Source organism: Salmo salar, chromosome ssa09 (assembly GCF_905237065.1).
Source record: "Salmo salar chromosome ssa09, Ssal_v3.1, whole genome shotgun sequence".
NCBI lineage: Eukaryota > Metazoa > Chordata > Actinopteri > Salmoniformes > Salmonidae > Salmo > Salmo salar.
The window spans coordinates 4,442,723-4,462,787 of record NC_059450.1 but is presented as its reverse complement, the minus strand read 5'-3'; the positions used below and the strand labels follow the sequence as shown (position 1 = coordinate 4,462,787).

Below are 20,065 nucleotides of genomic sequence, written 5' to 3'. Positions count from 1 at the left end.
AACATCAGCCAGGAAGCATAGGAACTGAGAAGTGGTCTGTGGTCCCCACCTGCAGAACCACTCCTTTATTGGGGGTGTCTTGCTAATTGCCTATCATTTCCACCTGTTGTCTATTCCATTTGCAAAACAGCATGTGAAATGTATTGTCAATCAGTGTTGCTTCCTAAGTGGACAGTTTGATTTCACAGAAGTGTGATTGACTTGGAGTTACATTGTGATGTTTAAGTGTTCCCTTTATTTTTTGAGCAGTATATATTTTACCTTATGGTCACTGGAGACAAATGTGAAACCAGTCATAAGGCAGCAAACTGAAGCATATTAGCATATCACCGTAGCCACCGTCACTTATACACCATACATTCATTACTGACACTTTAGTGTTAGTTTCCTTAACATTTTTTGCATAATTCAATTACAACGTTGGTTTACCTTTTTCTTTCTCTGTCACGTTTGTGTGGTCGATCCTAAGGATCGCTAGCAATAGTGGGTCATATTAGGCTAACGTATTACAAGGTGTGCTATAATTTGGGACATGTAGCCTATTTGAGTTACTATGGAATGCAGACCATGCGTAGAAGTTTAAACCTGGAGCTTGTCACACGGTTCACGACAGGTAAGAAGTAAAGTTTGAGAAATCTCACAGGTTTTGCATACCGGTATGCATTTTTCATCGAGACAAATATATATATATATAAATAAAAAACTAAGACTGCTGGGCCTCGAGGCCCCTTCAAGCTAATGGCAGTCATTCTGACTGCAAAATTCTAACAGTGTAATTAATACTTGCATACAGTGCCTTGAGAAAGTATTCACCCCGCCTTGGCATTTTTCCTATTTTGTTGCCTTACAACCTGGAATTAAAATAGATTTGTTTGGTTTTATTTGATTTACACAACATGCCTACCACTTTGAAGATGCAACATATTTTTTTATTGTGAAACAAACAAGAAATAAGACAAAAAAACTGAAAACTTGAGTGTGCATAACTATTCACCCCCCAAAGTCAATACTTTGTAGAGCCACTTTTTGCAGCAATTACAGCTGCAAGTGTCTTGGGGTATGTCTCTATAAGCTTGGCACATCTAGCCACTGGGATTTTTGCCCATTCTTCAAGGCAAAACTGCTCCAGCTCCTTCAAGTTGGATGGGTTCTGCTGGTGAACAGCAATCTTTACGTCATACCACAGATTCTCAATTGGATTGAGGTCTGGGCTTTGGCTAGGCCATTCCAAGACATTTAATGTTTCCCCTTAAACACTCAAGTGTTGCTTTAGTATTATGATTTTCCTTCTGGAAGGTGAACCTCCGTCCCAGTCTCAAATCTCTGGAAGACTGAAACAGGTTTCCCTCAAGAATTTCCCTGTATTTAGCTCCATCCATCATTCCTTCAATTCTGAACAGTTTCCCAGTCCCTGCCAATGAAAAACATCCCCACAGCACGATGCTGCCACCACCATGCTTCACTGTGGGGATGGTGTTCCTGGGGTGATGAGAGGTGTTGGGTTTGTGCAAGACAGCGTTTTCCTTGATGGCCAAAAAGCTCAATTTTAGTCTAATCTGACCAGAGTACCTTCTTCCCACATGCCTTTTGACGAACACCAAGACATGTTTGCTTATTTTTTTCTTTAAGCAATGGCTTGTTTCTGGCCACTCTTCTGTGAAGCCCAGCTCTGTGGAGTGTACGGCTTAAAGTGGTTACGTGGACAGATCCTCCGATCTCCGCTGTCGAGCTTTGCAGCTCCTTCAGGGTTATCTTTGGTCTCTTTCTTGCCTCTCTGATTAATGTCCTCCTTGCCTGGTCTGTGAGTTTTTGTGGGCGGCCCTCTCTTGGCAGGTTTGTTGTGGTGCCATATTCTTTTTTAGAATGGATTTAATGATGCTCCGTGGGATGTTCAAAGTTTCTGATATTTTTTTAGAACCCAACCCTGATCTGAACTTCTCCACAACTTTGTCCCTGACCTGTTTGGAGAGCTCCTTGGTCTTCATGGTGCCGCTTGGTGGTGCTCCTTGCTTAGTGGTGTTGCAGACTCTGGCGCCTTTCAGAACAGGTGTATATATACTGAGATCATGTGACAGATCATGTGACACTTAGATTGCACACAGGTGAACTTTATTTAATTAATTATGTGACTTCTGAAGGTAATTGGTTGTACCAGATCTTATTTAGGGGCCTCATAGCAAAGGGGGTGAATACATATGCATGCACCACTTTTCCGTTTTGAATTTTTTGGATTTTTTTTTAAATAGGTAATTTTTTTCATTTCATTCACCCATTTGGACTATTTTGTGTATGTCCACTACATGAAATACAAATAAAAATAAATTTAAATTACAGGTTGTAATGCAACAAAACAGAAAAAACTGCCAAGGGGGGTGAATACTTTTGCAAGGCACTGTATATGCTATGACAAAAATTAGAATTTGGTAGTGTTTATGAAGGTCTTTGGTGACATTAGAATACGATACAAAACTATTTCAAATAACCTCTCTCGGACATGTGGGATGCTAGCGTCCCACCTGCAGGACACACTATTCAACAGCCATTGAAATAGCAGGGCGGCAAATTCAAAACAACAAAAATCTCATAATTCAAATTTCTCAAACATACAACTATAATATTCCATTTTAAAGATACACTTCTCGTTAATCCAACCACATTGTCTGATTTCAAAAAGGCTTTATGGCAAAAACATAACATTAGATTATGTTAGGACAGCGCCGAGACAAGAAAAACCACACAGCCATTTTCCAAGCAAGGAGAGGCGTCACAAAAACCAGAAATCACTAACCTTTGACGATCTTCATCAGATGACACTCCCAGGACTCAATGTTACACAATACATTTATGTTGTGTTCGATAAAGTTCATATTTATATCCAAAAACCCCATTTTACATTGGCACGTGATGTTCAGAAAATGTTTTGCCTCCCAAAACATCAATTTACAAAAATACTCATCATAAACGTTGATAAAATTTACAACAGTTATTGAAAGAATTATAGAAACACTTCTCCTTAATGCAACCGCTGTGTCAGATTTCAAAATAGCTTTATGGCGAAAGCACATTACAGAGCTCAGCCATCAAAGCAAGCTATACAGTTACCCGCCAAGTTCTGGAGTCAACAAAACTCAGAAATAGTATTATAAATCTTCACTTACTTTCGCTGATCTTCATCGGAATGCACTCCCAGGACTCACACTTCCACAAGAAATGTTTGTTTTGTTCGATAAACTCCATATTTATGTCCAAATACCTCCGTTTTGTTTGCGCGTTCAGATCACTATTCCAAAGGCATAATGTGCGAGCGCAAAACCCGAGACGAAAAGTCAAAAAGTTCCATTACCGTTTGTAGAAACATGTCAAAGCATGTTTACAATCAAGCCTTAGTGTGTTTTTATCATAAATATTCGATAATATTCCAACCGGACAATAGCGTATTCATTACAGAGGAAAAAGAAGGAACGGCGCGCCTTTGTGCCTGCGCAGTAAACAACTCATTGACTCAGGCAGTCCACTTGTTGAGTCAGCTCTTATTCTCTCTCCGGTAACAGTAGAAGCATGAAACAAGGTTCCAAAGACTGTTGACATCTAGTGGAAGCCTTAGGAAGTGCAAAATGACCCCACAGACACTGTAGTTTGGATAGGCAATCACTTGAAAAACTACAACCACTTCCTGGTTGGATTTTTTCTCAGGTTTTTGCCTGCCATATGAGTTCTGTTATACTCACAGGCATCATTCAAACAGTTTTAGAAACTTCAGAGTGTTTTCTATCCAAATCTACTAATAATATCCATTTCCTACCTTCTGGGCCCGAGTAGCAGGCAGTTTAATTTGGGCACGTTATTCATCTGAATTTCCGAATACTGCCCCGTCACCAAGAAGATAACACAATAGTATTGTCATTAGTTTATGTTACTGTAGGCTATATGTAAAAAAAAAAGATTCAAGTGTTTCAAGTGTCTTTGTTACATCTATGAAACAGAAAGCATGTGTTGGAACGTGGTAATAGCACATTTTCATATCGGCAAAATAACCAATACCCCAACCACCAAGACTCACGGTCAGCAAGACGCGCGGTCAAATGATGGAAACGTCCGTAGCCTAAACATCATTATAAGTGCCAAGTGTGCTTGATACATAGTGAAAATCTGCACAAAAGCAATAATGTAATTATAATGAACATAAGTGTTGATATGACAGCAGTCAGAAATAGTAAATTATTGTCAGCTCGTCCTTACATGGTGTGCCTTTTCATGCAATGGCATCAGTTGGAGCATGTCCATGTCACATCAACAACAAAAGCTTGTGAGTGCGTTTCTGATGTTGTCTTTTGCTTGAGATGTAGGGCCTGCTCCCTCAGTGATGACGTTTTATTCTGATAATCGTCATGTAGCATAGTCACTGGCTTGTTTTGTCCAAGCTGTCCCTTTCTCCCTCCTGTCTCACCGTTTCATTTGGTGGCTCAGTGCGCACCGTTCAGTTTTTTTTTTGTGCTTATGCCTCGGAGTTGTAGACTCAGGCTGAGGCTCAAAATCAGAAGAATATGCATCAGATATGTCATGATTCATTTCAAGAATTCAGTCTGTTCTGAGGGAAAAAGGGGGATTGATTGGGCGGGGTGCAGAAGGCGTTATTCATGTTTTGTACACTCAGTGTAGATTTATTTAGGGGTACATGACTAAAAAATGTCAGAGTAGTAAAAATAAATAATTCATGAGCAGTCCAAATGACTGATTTAGAAGTTCTAGTGTTAAGCATATGTTGATAAATTAGCCCCATTGTGTAGATTGATCCCTAGTACTGCAAGACATTGTCTATGTTCTTTCTGAATGTCCTCATTGTATGTTCTGTGTACGTCTAATTTAGACACTCCCTGAGGTGTGCTCTGAGCAGGATGAGCTCGACTTTCTCATGGAGGCTCTCATTATCAGGTAACACACACAAGTACTGACAAACTCACACACAGTCTCACCCACACACATACAAGCTTTTGGTTGAAGACATATTACAAACATGCTTCTACCATGGCAGACCATTCTTCATCAACCATGTAAAACTTTTTATTTCTGACCCTCCTCTCCCACCTTCCCCCTCTCCTTCACCCTCATCCATCACTCTCTCTTTCCTCCTTCTTCCTCCCTTGTTTCTTCTCTCCTCTCTCCTCCCTTCCTCCCCCTCTCTCCTTGCTCCTTCCCTCATTCCCTATCCTCCCTCACCCTTTTCTCCCTATTCCTTCCCCCACTCTTTTCTCTGTTTCTTCCTCTGCAGTAAATTCAGCCACCAGAACATAGTGCGGTGTATAGGGGTGAGTCTTCAGGCCCTGCCACGCTTCATCCTACTGGAATTGATGGCTGGAGGAGACCTCAAGAGTTTCCTGAGAGAGACGCGGCCCAGACTGGTCAGTTGAGTTGCTTGCTTGTTCCGTACATTTAAATTATAACAGTATGTTAGTTGATATCATTATTACTTTAGTTCACAGCGTAGGTATTTTTGCGACATGAAAATGTTGCCCTAAGTGTCTTGCTCAGAACAGCAGGATATGGTACCTTGGACCAGATATTTCTGAAATCTTGAAAAGTGTGTTTGACTACGTTTGCCAAAATGTAACAAGAAGGTGCATGCACATAGAGGGCCAAATACACAAGCTACAATGTGTTCTTTGTTAGTCTTGGTTGTGGATCTTTGCTTGCCTTCATTAGGATAAACTAGTCAGTACCAAAAAAGGGTTCTTAATTTTGTCCCTGTAGGGGAACACATTTTTGGGCTGTGGAGAACCTTTTTATATTGGTTCTTTGTATAACCAATGATACTGTATGGTTCTTCATTACACTGCTATAACCAGAGGGTTCTTCATTACACTGTTAAAAATGTCCCTGCTACTGGCTGTCGTGAAAATACAGTAAATATACAAACATTTTATGTATTTTAGGAGCTGGATTAAGATATTATTGCTATAAGGGACAGTATGCTGCAGTATTCTGATTAATTGGGAGTCAATTTTAGGATTTGAACTCCAAACCTCTTGGTTGCCAGTGAACTGAATTGCTAGTGAACTGAATTTAAAGATTAGAACCAATAGAGTTGGACAGTCTGTAATTTGTCTCTATGGGGGAACCCTTTTGTGTGCGACATCGAACCCTCTCACAAGGAGCCATGGTGAGGTTCTTTGTTTTGTCCCTGTAGGGGAACCAAATTGGGTTCTGCATAGAACCCTATCATGAAGAACCCACTGGCTGCAGGATTTTGTCATCTGTCCCTATGGGGGAACCCTTTTGATTTCCATTTATAAATCCCTTTCATGCAGAAACTTTTGGATCCAGGTAGAGCCAATGACAGGTTCTACAGTTACTATAATAATAGGATACTAAAGATGCGCTTATGTCAAACACTGTTCGGTATGGCAGGTAGCCTAGTGGTTAGAGCATTAAACTAGTAACCGAGAGGTCGCAAGATCGAATCCCCGAGCTGACAAAGTAAAAATCTGGCGTTTTGTCCCTGAACAAGGTAGTTAACCCACTGTTCCTAGGCCGTCATTGAAAATAAGAATTTGTTCTCAACTGACTTGCCTCATTAAAAAAAACGTACATGGTACTGGTCGGTACCTTTAAGGGTGGGGTAACTAGGCCCCGGGGTAACTGTCCCCCCCTGTAATTCTTACAGAAACCACTTTATGTCACCATTTTTTCCCCAACACCTTCTCTTGCTGCTACTAATCTAGCTCAACTAAAAATATTATCTGTCTCATGGGTTGCTCCACCTCAAAAAGTGCAATAAAGGATTTTCCACACACCGTCTCAGATTGCGGTGAAATCATTTCTGTAGTTGGTGTCCTTTAGTAGTGCAGCAATTCGACCATGAAGGCCTGATTCACGCAATCTCCTCTGAACAGTTGATGTTGAGATGTGTCTGTTACTTGAACTCTGTGAAGCATTTATTTGGGCTGCAATCTGAGGTGCAGTTAACTCTAATGAACTTATCCTCTGCAGCAGAGGTAACTCTGGGTCTTCCTTTCCTGTGGCGGTCCTCATGAGAGCTACTTTCATCATAGCACTTGATGGGTTTTGTGACTGAAATTTTCTGGATTGACTGACCTTCATGTAATGATGGCCTGTTGCTTCTCTTTGCTTATTTGAGCTGTTCTTGCCATAATATGGACTTGGTCTTTTACCAAATAGGGTTATCTTCTGTATACCCACCCCTATCTTGTCACAACACAACTGATTGGCTCAAATGCATTAAGAAGGAAAGAAATTCCACAAATTAACTTTTAACATCCTCCCGTCAGTAGAGGATGCCTGGTTGCTCTTCAAAAGTGCTTTCCTCTCCATCTTAAATAAGCATGCCCCATTCAAAAACTGTAGAACTAAGAACAGATATAGCCCTTGGTTCACCCCAGATTTGACTGCCCTTGACCACCACAAAACATCCTGTGGCGTTCTGCATTAGCATCAAATAGCCTCCGCGATATGCAACTTCTCAGGGAAGTTAGGAACCAATATACTCAGTCAGTTAGGAAAGCTAAGGCTAGCTTTTTCAAACAGAAATTTACTTCCTGTAGCACTAATTAAAAAAAGTTCTGGGACACTGTAAAGTCCATGGAGAATAAGAGCACCTCCTCTCAGCTGCCCACTGCACTGAGGATAGGAAACACTGTCACCACCCATAAATCTATGATAATAATCGATCATTTAAATAAGCATTTTTCCACTGCTGGCCATGCTTTCCACCTCGCTATCCCTACCCCGGCCAACATCTCAGCACCCCCTGCAGCAACTTGCCATAACCCCACTGCTTCTCCTTCACCCAAATCCAGACAGCTGATGTTCTCAAAGAGCTGCAAAATCTGGATCCCTACAAATCAGCTGGGCTCGACAATCTGGACCCTCTCTTTCTAAAATTATCCGCCAAAATTGTTGCAACCCCTACTACTAGCCTATTCAACCTCTCTTTCATATTGTCTGAGATCCCCAAAGATTGGACAGCTGCTGCGGTCATCCCCCTCTTCAAAGGGGCAGACACTCTAGACCCAAACTGTTATAGACCTATATCCATCCTGCCCTGCCTTTCTAAAATCTTTGAAAGCCAAGTTAATAAACAGATCATCGACCATTTTGAATCCCATCGTACCTTCTCCACTATGCAATCTGGTTTCCGAGCTGGTCATGGGTGCACCTCAGCCACGCTCAAGGTCCTAAACGATATCATAACCGCCATCGATAAAAGACAGTACTGTGCAGCCGTCTTCATCGACCTGGCCAAGGCTTTTGACTCTGTCAATCACCGCATTCTTATCGGCAGACTCAATAGCCTTGTCTTCTCAAATGACTGCCTCGCCAACTACTTCTCAGATAGAGTTCAGTGTGTCAAATCGGAGGGCCTGTTGTCCGAACCTCTGGCAGTCTCTATGGGGGTGCCACAGGGTTCAATTTTCAGGCCGACTCTTTTCTCTATATATATATCAATGATGTCGCTCTTGCTGCTGGTGATTCTCTGATCCACCTCTATGCAGATGACACCATTCTGTATACATCTGGCCCTTCTTTAGACACTGTGCTAACTAACCTCCAGATGAGCTTCAATGCCATGCAACTCTCCTTCCGTGGCCTCCAACTGTTTTTAAATGCTGGTAAAACTAAGTGCATGCTCTTCAACCGATCGCTGCCCGCACTCTTCCGCCCGACTAACATAACTACTCTGGACGGTTCTGACCTAGAATATGTGGACAACTACAAATACCTAGGTGTCTGGTTAGACTGTAAACTCTCCTTCCAGACCCACATTAAGCATCTCCAATCCAAAATTAAATCTAGAATTGGCTACCTATTTCGCAACAAAGCATCCTTCACTCATGCTGCCAAACATACCCTCGTAAAACTGACAATCCTACTGATCCTCGACTTCGGCGATGTCATTTACAAAATAGCCTCCAACACTCTACTCAACAAATTGGATGCAGTCTATCACAGTGCCATCTGTTTTGTCACCAAAGCCCCATATACTACCCACCACTGCGACCTATACGCTCTCGTTGGCTGGCCCTCGCTTCATACTTGTCGCAAAACCCACTGGCTCCAGGTCATCTACAAGTATTTGCTAGGTAAAGCCCCGCCTTATCTCAGTTCACTGGTCCCCATAGCAGCACCCACCCGAAGCACGCGCTCCAGCAGGTATATTTCACTGGTCACCCCCAAGCCAATTCCTCCTTTGGCCGCCTTTCTTTCCAGTTCTCTGCTGCCAATGACTGGAACGAACTGCAAAAATCGCTGAAGCCGCAGACTCTTATCTCCTTCACTCACTTCACTTACCAGCAGTCAGAGCAGCCAATCTAACTACCTCATCCCCATACTGTATTTATTTATTTATTTTGCTCCTTTGCACCCCAGTATCTCTACTTGCACATTCATCTTCTGCACATCTATCACTCCAGTGTTTAATTGTTATATCGTAATTACCTCGCCACTATGGCCTATTTTATTGCCTTACCCCCCTTATCTTACCTCATTTGCACACACTGTATATACAGTCGTGGCAAAAAGTTTTGAGAATGACACAAATATTAATTTTCACAAAGTCTGCTGCCTAAGTATGTATGATGGCAATTTGCATATACTCCAGAATGTTATAAAGAGTGATCAGATGAATTGCAATTAATTGCAAAGTCCCTCTTTGCTATGCAAATCAACTGAATCCCCAAAAAACATTTCCACTGCATTTCAGCCCTGCCACAAAAGGACCAGCTGACATCATGTCAGTGATTCTCTCGTTAACACAGGTGTGAGTGTTGACGAGGACAAGGCTGGAGATCACTCTGTCATGCTGATTTAGTTCAAATAACAGACTGGAAGCTTCAAAAGGAGGGTGGTGCTTGGAATCATTGGTCTTCCTCTGTCAATCATGGTTGCCTGCAAGGAAACACGTGCCGTCATCATTGCTTTGCACAAAAAGGGCTTCACAGGCAAGGATATTGCTGCCAGTAAGATTGCACCTAAATCAACCATTTATTGGATCAGCAAGAACTTCAAGGAGAGCGGTTCAATTGTTGTGAAGAAGGCTTCAGGGCGCCCAAGAAAGTCCAGCAAGCGCCAGGACCGTCCCCTAAAGTTGATTTAGCTGCGGGATCGGGGCACCACCAGTACAGAGCTTGCTCAGGAATGGCAGCAGGCAGGTGTGAGTGCATCTGCACGCACAGTGAGGTGAAGACTTTTGGAGGATGCCTGGTGTCAAGAAGGGCAGCAAAGAAGCCACTTCTCTCCAGGAAAAACATCAGGGACAGACTGATATTCTGCAAAAGGTACAGGGATTGGACTGCTGAGGACTGGGGTAAAGTCATTTTCTCTGATGAATCCCCTTTCCGATTGTTTGGGGCATCTGGAAAAAAGCTTGCCCGGAGAAGACAAAGTGAACGCTACTATCAGTCCTGTGTCATGCCAACAGAGACCATTCATGTATGGGGTTGCTTCTCAGCCAAGGGAGTGGGATCACTCACAATTTTGCCTAAGAACACAGCCATGAATAAAGAATGGTACCAACACATCCTCCGAGAGCAACTTCTCCCAACCATCCAGGAACTGTTTGGTGACGAACAATGCCTTTTCCAGCATGATGGAGCACCTTGCCATAAGGCAAAATTGATAACTAAGTGGCCCGGGGAACAAAACATTGATATTTTGGGTCCATGGCCAGGAAACTCCCCAGACCTTAATCCCATTGAGAACTTGTAGTCAATCCTCAAGAGGTGGGTGGACAAACAAAAACCCACAAATTCTGACAAACTCCAAGCATTGATTATGCAAGAATTGGCTGCCATCAGTCATGTTGTGGGCCAGAAGTTAATTGACAGCATGCCAGGGTGGATTGCAGAGGTCTTGAAGAAGAAGGGTCAACGCTGCAAATATTGACTCTTTGCATCAACTTCATATAATTGTCAATAAAAGCCTTTGACGCTTATGAAATGCTTGCTTTTGGCCACGACTGTATACTTTTTTTTCAACTGTATTATTGACTGTATGTTTGTTTATTCCATGTGTAACTCTGTGTTGTTGTATGTGTCGAACTGCTTTGCTTTTACTTGGCCAGATCGCAGTTGTAAATGAGAACTTGTTCTCAACTAGCCTACCTGGTTAAATAAAGGTTAAATAAAAAAAAAATAGACCAGGATGGACCAGCTTGAAATGTATGCTGTTCTCTTCAGCAGGGTCACCACTGACAAAGAACCCCTTAATAACCTTCTTTTTTTTAGTGTAGGGGTACTTTATTGAGTAGACTGAAATATTTCAGTCTGAAAGCTAACAAAAGAACAACAAAAGTGTTTGGCTGCTCTGCTCTTCAGTACATCCGTCTGTCTGCATCTGTCTCTCTGTATGTATGAGTTTGATCTCTCCCTCTCTGTCTGGTATGTCTCTATAGGAGCACCCCTCTAGTCTCTCCATGGTGGACCTGCTCAACGTGGTCCCTAGTTGTCTGTATCTCTGTATCTGTCTCTCTGTATGTATGAGTCTGATCTCTCCCTCTCTGTCTGGTATGTCTCTATAGGAGCACCCCTCTAGTCTCTCCATGGTGGACCTGCTCAACGTGGCCAGAGATATTGCACAGGGATGCCAATACCTGGAGGAGAACCAGTTTATACACCGGTAGGCCTACTATGGTAGAAAAACCTACGACTTACACTACATGACCAAAAGTATGTGGACACCTTCTCGTCGAACATCTCATTCCATAATCATGGGCCTTAATACGGAGTTGGTCCCCCATTTGCTGCTATAACAGCAGGGCAGAAATCTGACGAACTGACTTGTTGGAAAGGTGGCATTCTATGACGGTGCCATGTTGAAAGTCACTGAGCTCTTCAGTAAGACCATTCTACAGCTAATGTTTGTCTATGGAGGTTGCATGGCGGTGTGCTAAATTTTATACACCATGGCTGAAATATCCAAATCCATGAATTAGAAGGGGTGTCCACATACTATTGTATATATAGTGTAAGTGTGTGCACATAGTGTTCACATATAGTCAAACCAGCACAATATGCAGTGACAGACACATACTCTTTCTCACACACAAACTCATTTTACCCACTTATACATACCAGCACACATACGTGCGCACGCATGCACAAACACACACACACACACAAAGACAGTCCCCCACATTAACACCCTCTCAAACAATTGCAAACACTTTCTCAAACTAAAACAACATATGGGTGTCCACGTGCACTCACTGGCCAGTTTATTAAAAAGTTCACAAAAAGTCACAGTCACACTGCACATTGCCCTATCTGGACAAGAGGAATAGCAATGTAAGAATGCTGTTTATTGACTAAAGCTCAGCCTTCAACACTATAGTACCCTCCAAGCTCATCATTAAGCTCGCGACCTGGGTCTGAACCCCGACCTGTGCAACTGGGTACTGGACTTGCTGACGGGCCGCCCCCATGTGGTCTAGGAAGGAAACAATACCTCCACTATGCTGATCCTCAACACAGGGGCCCCACAAGGGTGCATGCTCAGACCCCTCCTGTACTCCCTGTTCACCCATGACTGCGTGGCCACGCACGCAGTCAATCATCAAGCTTGCAGTCAACACAACAGTAGTAGGCCTGATGACCAACAATGACAAGACAGCCAACAGGTAGGAGGTGAGGGCCCTGATGGAGTGGTGCCAGAAAAATAAAATAACCATAACCCTCCCAAACCCCTGCCCCGTGGTTGAACCCTCAGGAGGCGTCTCACCGTATACGCTGGCTGGCCATCAATGACCCAGGGGGAGGGATGAGCCTAGAAACAGAAGACAAAGGACTGTGAGACATGGGCTTAATCCTAGACAAAAGGAAGGTAGGGTGAATAAGGAGGGTACGGGGATGGGAAAAGGACCAATGAAATGGGGGGCCAATTTGCGGGACTCCAACTGAAGGGGCCGAGGGTACGCTGACCTCCTGCTCTTGTTCCGGGAAGAGTGGAGGTTGATACCCCAAATAGCACTCAAAAGGAAAGAGTCCTGTGGCCGAACAGAGAAGGGTGTTCAGGGCATACTCCACCCAGACCAGTTATCGGCTCCAGGTAGTGGGGTTGGTTGAGACCAGGCATCTCAGGGTGGTATCTAGGTCCTGGTTGGCTCGCTCCGACTGGCCTTTGGATTGGGGATGAAATCTGGAGGACAGGCTGGCCAACGACCCAATAAGGGTGCAGAACGCATTCCAGAACTGAGACAAGGACTGAGGACCCCGGTCAGAGACCATGTCCACCGGGAGTCCATGGATCTGAAAGATGTGCTGCACCATAAGCTGGGTCGTCTCCTTGGCAGAGGGTAGTTTGGGGAGAGGGAAATGGGCGGCCTTGGAGAATCGATCCACTACCATCAGAATGACAGTGTTGCCATCAGATGGAGGGAGCCCAGTGACAAAGTCCAGAGGGATATATGGACCAGGGACGATGAGGGACAGGTAGTGGTTTAAGGAGGCCAGAAGGTGCTTGCCGTGGAGTCTTGTTCTAAGTGCACACGGTGACGAAGGCAGAAACGTCAGGAACCACTATGGGCCACCAGAAACATTGTTGGATGAAGGCTAGGGTATGACGGGAACCTGGATGACAGGTCAGCCTTGAGGAATGGGCCCATTCCAGGACCCGGGACCAGGTTGAGTTAGGAACAAATAACCGGTTAGCCGGGCCCCTTCAGGTTCCGGCTGGGAACGTTGGGCCTTGCGAACCAAGGTTTCAATACCCCAATCCACTGAAGCAGCAAGGCATGAGGTAGGGAGAATGGTTTCGGAGACCGAGGGTATGGCAGAGGAACTGTATATGCAGGAGAGGGCGTCCGGCTTCACATTTTTGGACCCGGGGCGGTAGGAAATGGTGAAGTTGAATCTGGTGAACAATAAAGCCCACCGGGCCTGCCTGGAGTTAAGGCGCTTGACTGTACGGAGATATTCCACATTTTTATGGTTGGTCCAGACCACGAAGGGCTGTTCTGGTCCTTCCAGCCAATGCCTCCACTCCTCCAGCGCCAACTTGACAGCCAGGAGTTCTCTGTTGCCAATGTCATAGTTCCTCTCTGCCGGACAGGATGGCCCCCACTCCAACATCAGAAGCATCAACCTCTACCACAAATTGACGGGATGGATCCGGATGGACGAGGATGGGTGCTGTGGTGAACCGATGTTTCAGGTCCACAAAGGCTTTGTCAACCGCTGGAGACCATGTGAACAGTACTTTGGGAGAGGTGAGTGCCAAGAGGGGGGCCGCCGGAGTGCTGTAGCCCCGAATGAAACGGCGGTAGAAATTAGCGGTCCCCAGGAAACGTTGCAACTGCATCCTGGACATAGGCTGAGGACACTCCACCACCGCTTTCACTTTTTCCTGATCCATTTGGACATTTCCATCAGCAATGATATATCCCAGAAAGGAGATTGTTGAGCGGTGAAACTCACATTTCTCGGCCTTCACAAACAATTGGTTCTCCAGGAGATGCTGAAGGACTTGTCTGACATGAAGAACGTGTTCTTGGGCAGACCAGGAAAAAAACAGGATGTCGTCAAGGTAAACGAACATGAAACGGTTTAGCATGTCCCGGAGCACATCGTTTACCAGAGCCTGAAAAACAGCAGGGGTGTTGGTGAGTCCAAACGGCATGACCTGGTACTCATAATGTCCACTGGCTGTATTAAAGGCTGTCTTCCACTCATCTCCTTCGCGTATCCAAACCAGGTGGTAGACATTCCGAAGGTCCAGTTTGGAAAAAATGGTGGCTCCCTGGAGTGGTTCGAAGGCCGAGGAGAGGAGTGGTAGGGGATAACGATTCTTGATCGTTATATCACTAAGACCCTGGTAGTCAATGCACTGACGCAGGGTCTTGTCCTTCTCCACAAAGAAAAACCCTGTGCCTTGGGGAAAACGAGCGACACCTGGAGGGGGTGGAGACAATCACAATAGAGATTGCATCATCTGTGGATCTGTTGGGGTGGTATGCAAATTGGAGAGGGTTTCTGGGATAATGGTGTCAATGTGAGCCATGACCTGCCTTTCAAAGCACTTCATGCCTATAGACGTGAGTGCTATGGGCCGGTTGTCATTTAGGCAGGTTACCTTAGTGATCTTGGGCACAGGGACTATGGTGGTCTGCTTGAAACATGTTGGCATTACAGACTCAGTCAGGGAAGGGTTGAAAAGGTCAGTGAAGACACTTGCCAGTTGGTCAGCGCATGCTCGAAGTACACGTCCTGGTAATCCATCTGGCCCTGCGGCCTTATGAATGTTGACCTGTTTAAAGGTCTTACTCACATCGGCTACGGAGAGAGTGATCACACAGTCGTCCAGAACAGCTGATGCTCTCATGCTTCAGTGTTGCTAGCCTCGAAGCGAGCATAGAAGTAGTGTACCTCATCTGGTAGGCTCGTATAACTGGGCGGCTCTCGGCTGTGCTTCCCTTTGTCGTCTGTAATAGTTTGCAAGCCTTGCCACATCGGAGCCGGTGTAGTACAATTCGATCTTAGTTCTCTATTGATGCTTTGCCTGTTTGATGGTTCATCAGAGGGCATAGCGGGATTTCTTATAAGCATTCGGGTTAAGGTCCCGCTCCTTGAAAGCAGCAGTTCTACCCTTTAACTCAGTGTGGATTTTGCCTGTAATCCATGGCCTCTGGTTGGGATATGTACGTACGGTCACTGTGGAATCCCGGAACATATACCAGTCTCTGCTAGCAAAACAGTCCTGTAGCTTAGCATCTACGTCATCTGACCACTTCTTTATTGACCGAGTCTCTGGTGCTTCCTGCTTTAGTTTTTGCTTGTAAGCAGGTATCAGGAGGATATAATTATGGTCACATTTGCCAAATAGAGGGCGAGGGAGAGCTTTGTACCCGTCTCTGTGTGTGGAGTAAAGGTGGTCTAGAGTTTTTTTTCCCACTGATTGCACATTTAACATGCTGGTAGAAATGAGGTAAGACGGATTTAAGTTTCCCTGCATTAAAGTCGCTGGCCAATAGGAGCGCCGCCTCTGGATGAGCGTTTTCCTGTTTGCTTATGGCCTTATACAGCTTTTTGAATGTGGTCTTAGTGCCAGCATCGGTTTTTGGTGGTAAATAGACAGCTACGAAAAATATAGATGAAAACTCTCTTGGTATATTGTGTGGTCTACAGCTTTTCATGAGATGCAAAACCTAGGGACTTTATATTAGTATTAGATATCGTGAACCAGCTGTTGTTTACAAATATACACAGACCGCCACCCCTTGTCTTGGGGGATTGGAAATGATGCAGACAGTTGCATTGATGGAAGCAACAATCTATCTGCAATATTAAAGCTGATCCACCCCTTAAAAAGAAAAAAATATATATTTACAATAATTTACTTATTTACAATGACGGCCTAGGAACAGTGGGTTAACTGCCTTGTTAAGGGGCAGAACGACAGATTTTTACCTTGTCAGCTCGGGGATTCGATCTAGCAACCTTTAGGTTACTGGCCCAATGCTCTAACTACTAGGCTACCTGCCACCCCATAAGAGATAGTGGCAGAAACATTATGTACAAAATAAGTTACAAATACGGGAAAAGACACACACAATAGCACAATTGGTTAGGAGGTCGTAATAAAGCAGCCATCTCCTCAGGCGCCTCCTCTGGCGCTGTCACGATTAACAGGATCAATAGAGAGGCAGAGTCAGGTGCAGGAGACAGAGGTCCGGAGTGATAGTGGGTTTTAATAGAAAATCCGGGAACAAGACAAGAAGCCGAAAGCACAGGGCGCACATAAATTCAACTAGGGAAAACACGTTCCCAAAACAAAAGACGCACGGGGCGCAGCCCGGTAAATATATATAACAATGAGCGCAGCACTCACTAACAACTGTCCAGAGTTGACATAAAACAATCCCGCACGAAATCCTGAACTGAAAAGACACACTAAATAACCTAACTAATGACAGACAAGAAACAGGTGTGGATCAGACAGACAAAACCAAAAGACACAGAAACATAGATCGGTGGCAGCTAGTAGGCCGGCGACGACGACCGCCGAGCACCGCCCGACCGAGGAGGGGCGCCACCTTCTGTGGATACTGTGACAGGCGCCATATTACATTCACCTCGACAGGACCGCAGGGGAGAAGGTGAAAAGCTTCAAGTTCCTCAGCGTACACATCACTGAAAATCTGAATTGGTCCACCCACAGACAGTGTGGTGAAGAAGGCGCAAATACGGTTTGGCCCCTAAGAACCTCACAAACTATTACAGATGCACAATTCAGAGCATCCTGTTGCACTATATCACCGCCTGGTATGGCAACTGCACCGTCAGCAACCGGAGGGCTCTCCAGAGGGTGGTGCGGTTTGCCCAACGCATCACTGGCAGCACACTGCCTGCCCTCCAGGACACCTACAGTACCTAATGTCACAGGAAGGCCAACAAGATCATCAAGGACATCAACCACCTGAGCCACGGCCTGTTCACCCCACTATCATACAGATGGCGAGGTCAGTACAGTTGCATTAAAGCTGGGACCGAGACACTGAAAAACAGCTTCTATCTCAAGGCCATCAGACTGTTAAATAGCCATCACTAGCCGGCCTCAACCCTGTACCCTGCCCTGAAGTTAGTAACTGTCACTAGCCGGCTACCACCCGGTTACTCATCCCTGCACCTAAGAGGCTGCTGCCCTATGTACTGTACATATACATGGAATTACTGATCACTTATATAGTGGAACACTGGTCACTTTAATAATGTTTACATACTGTTTTACTAATTTCATATGTACATACTGTATTCTACTGTATTCTAGTCAATGACACTCTGACATTGTTCATCCTAACACTTATATTTTTTGTAATTCCATTATTTTACTTTGAGATTTGTGTGTATTGTTGTGAATTGTTAGATACTACTGCACTGTTGGAGCTAGGAACACAAGCATTTTGCTACATCTGCAATAATATCTGCTAAATATGTGTACGTGACCAATAAAATGTGATTTGATTTGAACACACACACTCACCTCTGTAAGGTTCTTCTTGTCTTGTCACTTTGCAGGGACATTGCAGCTCGGAACTGCCTGCTGACCACCAAAGGACAGGGGAGAGTGGCCAAGATAGGGGACTTTGGAATGGCCAGGGACATTTACAGGTACTGCCATCACACAAACTCTTTAAACCCAGCTACTATGAAGGTTTACTTTTGTGGTCTGGGATGGTCTGGCTGTCTGGGTTGCTGCCTCTCGAGCACATGTACAATATACTGCTGCAAGCATGGGTCGAGTCCAGCCTACTGCTATTTCAGCACTCTCTCATTTACATTTCACCTCTATCCAAACATGACAAAATATGCAAAGAGTGGGACTGTCCCAAAACTTCACCCCAGTCTAAAGTTGTTTGCACTCTGAAGCAGGTTCTCATTAAGGATTGGTCTGTATTTTTCTCCATTCATTGTTCCCTCTATCTTTACCAGTGTCCCAGTCCCTGCAGCTGAAAAACATCCCCATAGCATGATGCTGCCACCACCATGCTTCACAGTAGGGATGGTGTTAGATGGGCGATGAGCTCTTCCTGGTTTTCTCCAGACATAGCACTTTACATTCAGGCCACAGACCAGGTGTGGTAACTCGTATGTCTAAAGTTTAGTAATGATGTTTGGTACAGTGGGACGTTTTGTTAAAAGGCTTTATAACTGAAAACATAGCCATGTATCAACCGACGTGACATCAAAGAGTGCCAACCAACTTTCTGGTAGAGATTGCAATGATGAATGCTAAAATTGTTGCCGGTAATAAAGCCCAGTGCACTATGATAAACTGTATCCAACGGCTTTAATGAAGTGGCAGCTGCATTCATATAGATGATGTGAATTTCAGTCATAGTCTAGGACCAATAGGAACATCGACTGAATAATCTGCTTTCTACTATTTAGCGAGAGGCTCTTCTATTTCTATAAAAGCCCATTTTTATTCTCAGCTTCTTCACTAACTCATCAATATGCTAATTAAAGACAGCTTTTCATCTATCCAGATCCCCAGATAACGTATTTGTAAGCACTGACACGATCAATATGGACACCATCCAAAGTACATATGGTTAAAAACATATTTTTATGCGCTCTAGAGAACAATATATGCTTAGTTTTACCTGCATTCAGTACTAATTTCAGGTCAAAGTTTTTCTGGAATACAATGATTGCAGATTGTAGTTCACATAGAGCCTGGTCAACCATGGGGGCAACAGCATACACAACACTATCATAATACAATGAAGGCAGACTGTAGTTCAGATAGAGCCTGGTCAGCCATGGGTCTAATAGCAGACACAACACTATCATAATACAATGAAGACAGACTGTAGTTCAGATAGAGCCTGGTCAACCATGGGGGCAACAGCATACACAACAGTATCATAATACAATGAAGGTAGACTGTAGTTCAGATAGAGCCTGGTCAACCATGGGGGCAATAGCATACACAACAGTATCATCGGCATACAAGTGCAGGTACTGTATTTTTTATTTTACAGATAAGTCGATATTGTTAATGAAAACAGTAAACAAGACCCAGAATCGACCCATGAGGGACAGCTTTCGTAATATCCAGAAAAACTGATTTAACACCATTAGTAGATATGCATCGAGCTCTATCTGCCAAGACATTTTTAAACCAGTTACATGCAGCCTGCTCTAGGCCAATTGAGGAAAGCCTCTGAATTAGCGGTGAGTGATCAACAGTATTGAAAGCCTTTGACAGGTCAATGAAGATGGGCAGCACAATGCAGCCTTTTATCCATACAGTTAATCACATAATTTATAACTAGGGATGCAGCAGAGATAGTGCTATGACCTGGTCTAAAACCCGACTGATGTACATTTAGGATACATTTCAAAGATAAGAAATATCTTACCTGATAATAAATCAAGGCTTCTAATAGTTTAGCTAAACAAGAAAGTTTAGAAATAGGCCTTTAATTATTTAGTTCACAAGTGTCACCCCCTTTGTTAAGGGGGAGTACATGGGCTGCCATCCAAACCGTGAGGATAGTACCAGATATAATTTTCAGGTAAATGAAAACAAAGATAAAATGCACTAGATGTTA

General features: G+C 44.1%; 1 protein-coding gene across 1 annotated transcript in view; it reads left to right on the top strand.

The window, feature by feature from the left end:
- Positions 1-20,065, top strand: part of ros1 (c-ros oncogene 1, receptor tyrosine kinase) — a 174,823-nt gene that overhangs the window by 136,425 nt on the left and 18,333 nt on the right. The window contains exons 18-21 of the mRNA XM_014209994.2: positions 4,868-4,932; positions 5,270-5,399; positions 11,534-11,631; positions 18,024-18,116. Coding sequence (XP_014065469.2) covers positions 4,868-4,932; positions 5,270-5,399; positions 11,534-11,631; positions 18,024-18,116 — 386 coding nt within the window. The remainder of the gene's footprint in view (positions 1-4,867; positions 4,933-5,269; positions 5,400-11,533; positions 11,632-18,023; positions 18,117-20,065) is intronic.